Here is a 6,418-nt window from a genome sequence, read left to right as displayed (position 1 = left end):
ATTTATTTATCTTAGTGATTTTATGAAGTAATTTTATCAATAATATCAAATAGAATTGGGAAAAAGAAAAATATCCATAATCCAACCATACTTAACAGCTGTTTTCACTTTGAATATTTTCTGTTCTCAAACATCTTACACCATTGTAATTACAGTATGTATGTTCCATTTTATTCTCTTTTTTAAAATTTGATATCATAAGTATTTGTCTTTTGACATATGAACCTGAAGAGATTAACAAATGTAGTAAACTAACAAGGAAAACTGAAGATTCCTTGGAAGTCTTTTTTGTTTACATTATGAGGTATATAGCATAGCATAATTTTCAGAGAATTTAGTTCATTTGGTAAGGATAAATGAATATTGTAAAATAAAGGAAGGACAATATAAAGAGTATATTTGAGTTTCTATATGAAATTGTAAAGCATAGTAAACCTTAGGATTTATTTTATTTTTCAGTGAAGCCCAATCCGCCACATAATTTATCAGTGATCAACTCAGAGGAACTGTCTAGTATCTTAAAATTGACATGGACCAACCCAAGTATTAAGAGTGTTATAAGACTAAAATATAACATTCAATATAGGACCAAAGATGCCTCAACTTGGAGCCAGGTAAATTGAAAGTTACTGTTTGTTCAAATAGTCCTTTCAGCCCTCTAATCTTAAAAAGGTTCAGTCATTTTCTAAATGTCTTTAAGTTTCTGGTTATGTGAAATATTTTCCTTGACACCTCTTCTGGGTCTTTATTTCAAACAAGGGGAATCAGGAAGGTATCCAGATAGAAAATACAGATATTTAGCTTTACTAAATACAGTAACCTTTAAGTAAAACATGAAAATGATATAGGGTGATAGGAAATGGCTTTTTTTTTTTTTTCTTCTAGAGACAAGGTGTCCATTTGCCCAGGCCGCTGGCTCACTGCAATTTCAAACTTAAGCTTAAGTGATCCTCCTGCCTTAGTGTCACTACAGGTGTGCACCACCATACCTGGCTTTTTAAAATTATTATTTTTTTGTGGAGATGGAGTCTTACCATGTTGCCCAGGATGGTCTCAAACTGCTAGCCTTAAGCGTTTATCCTACCTTGGCTTCCCAAAGTGCTGGGATTACAGATGTGAGCTACCACTACCAGCCTAGAAATGGCATTTTTGATGTGAGATACAAAGAATACAAGTAATAAGCAAATTAAGTGGAGGAGCAAAAATAAAGAGATTATAAGGATAAGGTAGCTAGTGTAGGGATTGGTGTGCCGTAGTTCACCAAAATCAGCCTGTGACTTGTTTTTGTAAATAAAGTTTTATTGGAACACAGCCACACTCATTTCTTTACATACTGTCTCTATTTTTATTCTACAATGGAATTGTTGAGTAGTTAAAAGAGACTATCTGGCCCGCAAGCCTAAAATATTAGTAAATATTTTATCTACCTTTTTATAGAAAGTTTGTTAACCACTGAGGTAGAGGAAGGGATTGGTAGGGAACTTGTAGGACTGAAAAGGATAGTATACCCAAAGATGACGATGCCGGCGAAAGAAATACTTGGAGCTTTTAAAAAGGCTATCACCATAGCGTTCAGCTATCCATACTCTTCTCTGTTTTGATTCCATTTATCACAAACAGTATGTCTTTGCTTTTGTTGCTCTGGTCACAGTGAACTTGTAAGGGAATTGGGCTGATGACTTTACTACTTGTCTCCTTACCCCACTTATTAAAGGGCTGAGAATACAATCAGAAAAAGCAATAAAACAAAATTGGATTAATGCTTCATGTTGTACAGAGAATATACATACCCGAAGTTCTTCAAAATGTGATATTAAGTACAGAATCTTAATTCAGTGCTACAAAAAAGACTGACATTTATTTTGTATCCAATATCAAATTATTAGAGTGATGTGACCAGTTATTTATCTATATTTAATCTCCTCTTTTTATCTGAAAGCCAAGTTTAAAAGCCAGGAAAACTTTTGTTTTTCTTGTTTGGGCTGGATATCTTCCTTTTGCCCATCCACATCTATACTGTACCCTTCTCTTTGTTGTGTCATGCTGACCTGTATAGATTTCATCTGTGGGTTCCCATTCTTTGTAGCTTCCTTATGACTGGTTAATGGAAGGAAGGGACTAGGCAGGAGAGAAGACAGATAGAAGAACAGTGAAATTGGCATGTTGATTTTCCCCGCTTCTTCCTGGGAACTGGCTGTCTTTTTTTCTTTTTTTTTTTTTTTTTTTTTTTTTGAGATGGAATTTCACTCTTGTCACCCAGGCTAGAGTGCAATGGCGTGATCCTGGTTCACTGTAACCTCCATGTCCAGCTAATTTTTGTATCTTTAGTAGAGATGCGGTTTCACCATGTTGGCCAGGTTGGTCTCGAACTCCTGACCTCAGGTGATCCACCCACCTCAGTCTCCCAAAGTGCTGGGATTACAGGCGTGAGCCACTGCACCCGGCTGGCTGTCTTTCAACTGAAGGTCACTGCCTGTCAAGACAGCCCTCTCTAGCTGACCTTCTTTCAGGTTCTGGTACTTCTCCTCATCCCTTTGGGCCTAGAGGTAGAAACAGCTCTAAGCCCCACAGTACTAACTGCACTCTCTAAGGATCCGTATACTCTGTACGTAGTCCCTTTATGAAGCCCTCCTTGAATTATTCTAAATGGAGTGTGCCATCTCTTTCCTGCAGAAATCCTAAGCTATAGGCCCTATGGAAGAAATAAAGGGAAAAAAGGAAAGATAATAGATGTTTCCATACTCCTCAAACCTAATAACTTTACTGATTTGGACTGCTTTTTAACTTACACTTATTTCTCTCCAGAGGTTGAGTTTAATGTATTAGTCTTGTTTCAATAAAATAGTTTCAGGAGGCTGAGGCAGTAGAATCACTTGAACCCGGGAGGCGGAGGTTGCAGTGAGCCGAGATCACGCCATTGCACTCCCGCCTGGGCCACAGAGGGAGACTCTGTCTCAAAAATAAATAAATAAAAAGAGTTTCTAGGCTGGGCGCAGTGACTCAAGTCTATAATCCCAGCACTTTGGGAGGCCGAGGCAGGTGGATTGCTTGAGGTCAGGAATTCCAGACCAGCCTGGCCAACATGGTGAAACCTCATTGATACTAAAAAATACAAAAATTAGCTGGGAGTGGTGGTGGGCACCTGCAGTCCCAGCTACTCAGAGGCAGAGGTAGGAGAATCGCGTGAACCTGGGAGGTAGAGGTTGTGGCGAGCCAATATTGCACCACTGCACTCCAACCTGGGCAACAGAGCAAGGCTGTGCCGCAGAAAAAAAAAGTTTCTAAATTTTAACACAACTTAGAAGACCTTACTAATTGAGGTTTTCTGTTGGTTGATTTGCTTTTTTTCAGATTCCCCCTGAAGATACAGCATCCACCCGATCTTCATTCACTGTCCAAGACCTTAAACCTTTTACAGAATATGTGTTTAGGATTCGCTGTATGAAGGAAGATGGTAAGGGATACTGGAGTGACTGGAGTGAAGAAGCAAATGGGATCACCTATGAAGATAGTAAGTAAATAAGTATATATGAAGAAGTAAAGCTATTGGAATTCCATCTGTGAATTGGTTCTGGTTTTAATAATATAGCCTCATTGCTTCTTGGTTTGTGATCATTTTATTCAAACTGCAGTATTTTATGTTTTCATTTTTAAGGACATTAAGATGTAAAATTTAATATGGATCATTGATAGTATAAGTCTATTTGATACCTAATTAAATTATCATGGAGGCCAGGTGGGGTGGCTCACGCCTGTAATCCCTATACTTTGGGAGGCTGGGGTGGGCGGATCATAAGGTCAGGAGTTCGAGACCAGCCTGGCCAATATGGTGAAACCCCTTCTCTATTAAAAATACAAAAATTAGCCATGCGTGGTGGCGGGCGCCTGTAGTCCCAGCTACTCGGGAGGCTGAGGCAGGAGAATCGCTTGAACCTGGGAGGCGGAGGTTGCAGTGAGCCAAGATCGTGCCACTGCACTTCAGCCTGGGTGACAGAACGAGACTCCGTCTCAAAAAAAAAAAAAGTCATCATGGAATGGTGACTTAGATAATCAGAAAACCGTTGACTTAACTGTTGATAAGTCTAGAACATTTTACTCAAGGATACTTCTCCAGAGATACTCCTAACTAGAGAACCACATCCTGAATCATTAAAATCACACAGTCTAGCAAACTATACCTTAGATCCTCACTATCAAAAAGATATTTGTATTATACCTTTTATTCATTTTTTTTCTAATAGCATTTGATAAGCCCCTGGGAAGCAGTTGATCTTGGTATTTTGGTTGGTTAGTTTTTATTTTCCTTTTTTCTCCTATAGATAATATATATGGTATAGAATAAAAAAGGCACAAAAAGAGTGTACAGTCTAAAGTAAGATCTTCACTGCAAAGCAGCTGATGTTACTAAGTTCAAGAAATAATCCTGTGGCATACATTTTTCATTTTGAGACCTTCCTATCACAGACTCATCTCTTAGTTATCAGTGGCAGTAGCTGTGGCTGAAAAAATCCCCTACCACCTATATCCCTTTACTTCCAGCTCTTCTTGAGGTTTAGGTCATGTGACTTGAGAATGTCAAAGGCAGAAAAGTACCCTTCTCCCCTAAGAATTTTCTCTAACTCATAAATGCTGAGAAAGAAAGCAATTTTGCTATTGCTGCTTTGGGAGTCCTCAGCCAGATTGCTTTGTCTTGACCAGGAATCCTTAAAATGAGATACATGGGGAGGAGTTCATGAAGTACTTACAATATTGTGGTTAGTGCCTGTGTGCATTTTTAATGGACAAGTGTACATAATCTTCGTCAGATCAATGAGTGAATGAAATCTCTGGGTTCTCTTTATGTTAGGAAATATTTCCAGCTCATATTTTTTTTTTTAAATAATTTCATGTTCTTTATTCTGTTTGGGTGCTGCACTGTACTCATGTGAATTTATATATTTGAACTTCTGTACCAGCAGCCTTTTCCCCAACCTTCCTGGTCTGCCTGTCCTATCCTTTCTGTTTTGTTGTCTGTAATTGCCTCTTCATGATTAACATGTCAGTACTTAGATTTTTTTGTTGTTTTTTGGAAATAGTGCCTTACTCTGTTGCCCAGGCTGGAGTGCAGTGGCATGAACACGGCTCACTGCAGCCGCAACCTCCAAGGCTCAAGCGATCCTCCTGCCTTAGCCTCCAACGTAGCTGGGACAACAGGCACGCGCCACCATGCCCAGCAAATTTTTGTATTTTTTTGTGGAGACAAGGTTTTGCCTTGGTGCCCAGGCTGGTCTTTAACTACTGAGCTGAAGTGAACCACATGCCTCGGCCTCCCAAAGTGCTGAGATTGCAAGCACAAGCCACTATACCCAGCCTCACTGCTTAGATTTTATTCAACTCCTTTCTTATTCTACTGACTACCATATCTTGCTATTATATTTATAAAAAATTTGAGAAACCAGTTAACGCCATTGATTTTTTTAAAGACACTTTTGCAATAAAAGCTTAACAATGATAAGTAAAAATGAAATGTCAGTTGATATTACTTACTGCTGAAAATTATATACTACACTACATTTAATGGCTACTATAAAAGTTTTAAAAAATAAATACTGCAGGTATTTTTAAAACCAAATTTAATTACTGGTATTTAACAATTTATGTTTTGGCTGGGTATGGTGGCCACACCCCAGCTACTTGGGATGCTGAGGTAGGAGGATCACCTGAGCCTAGGAGCTGAAGGTTATAGTGCACTACAGTCATCCACTACACTCCAGCCTGGGCAACAGAGTCAGACACTGTCTCTGGAAAAAAACACTGTTTTATGGAGTGCTTTTTCAGATGGTTAGTGATTATCATAACAATACTGTGCATTTGTTTTTATTACATCCCATCACTCTCAATCATCCTTACATAAAGTAATAAACTTATTTTAGTACATTTATCTTAATTTGTTTTATTATTCCTATGAATATTTAGGGGTAAGCAATGTGTTTAAATAGATTTTCCAGTTTGATTTTCAGCGATAAGTAGTATCAACTTATATTTATTTCATTTTATTTTCACTGTTAAAACTTTGTTTCAAAAGTTCATTTTTTCTTTAAGAATCATATAAACTAATGTTTCAAAATTTTTATAATCAGAAGACCTAGTATTTAATAGAATAAGAGAGGAGTTGAATAAAATCTAAGCAATGATATGTTGATCATGAAGAGGCAATTACAGATGACAAAACAGAAGTGAGGACAGGCAGACCCAGAAAGGCTGGGAAAAGGCTGCTGGTACAGGAGATTCAAGCAGATAAATACACAAGAATACAGTGCAGTATACAAACAGAATAAAGAGCATGAAGTTATAAGAAAGAGTGATGCCTATTTAGTTGTTGCTCAGGATACATTTTTACCTTTACAATTTTGAGGTTAGAAAAGAGTTCTAGTATAAC

General features: G+C 37.8%; 1 protein-coding gene across 1 annotated transcript in view; it reads left to right on the top strand.

The window, feature by feature from the left end:
- Positions 1-6,418, top strand: part of IL6ST (interleukin 6 cytokine family signal transducer) — a 57,617-nt gene that overhangs the window by 29,786 nt on the left and 21,413 nt on the right. The window contains exons 7-8 of the mRNA XM_017874166.1: positions 460-614; positions 3,352-3,511. Of these exons, the coding sequence (XP_017729655.1) occupies positions 460-614; positions 3,352-3,511 (315 nt within the window). The remainder of the gene's footprint in view (positions 1-459; positions 615-3,351; positions 3,512-6,418) is intronic.

Source organism: Rhinopithecus bieti, unplaced genomic scaffold (assembly GCF_001698545.2).
Source record: "Rhinopithecus bieti isolate Rb0 unplaced genomic scaffold, ASM169854v2 scaffold_6513, whole genome shotgun sequence".
NCBI classification, from domain to species: Eukaryota; Metazoa; Chordata; class Mammalia; order Primates; family Cercopithecidae; genus Rhinopithecus; species Rhinopithecus bieti.
This window is presented reverse-complemented; position numbering and strand designations above follow the sequence as displayed.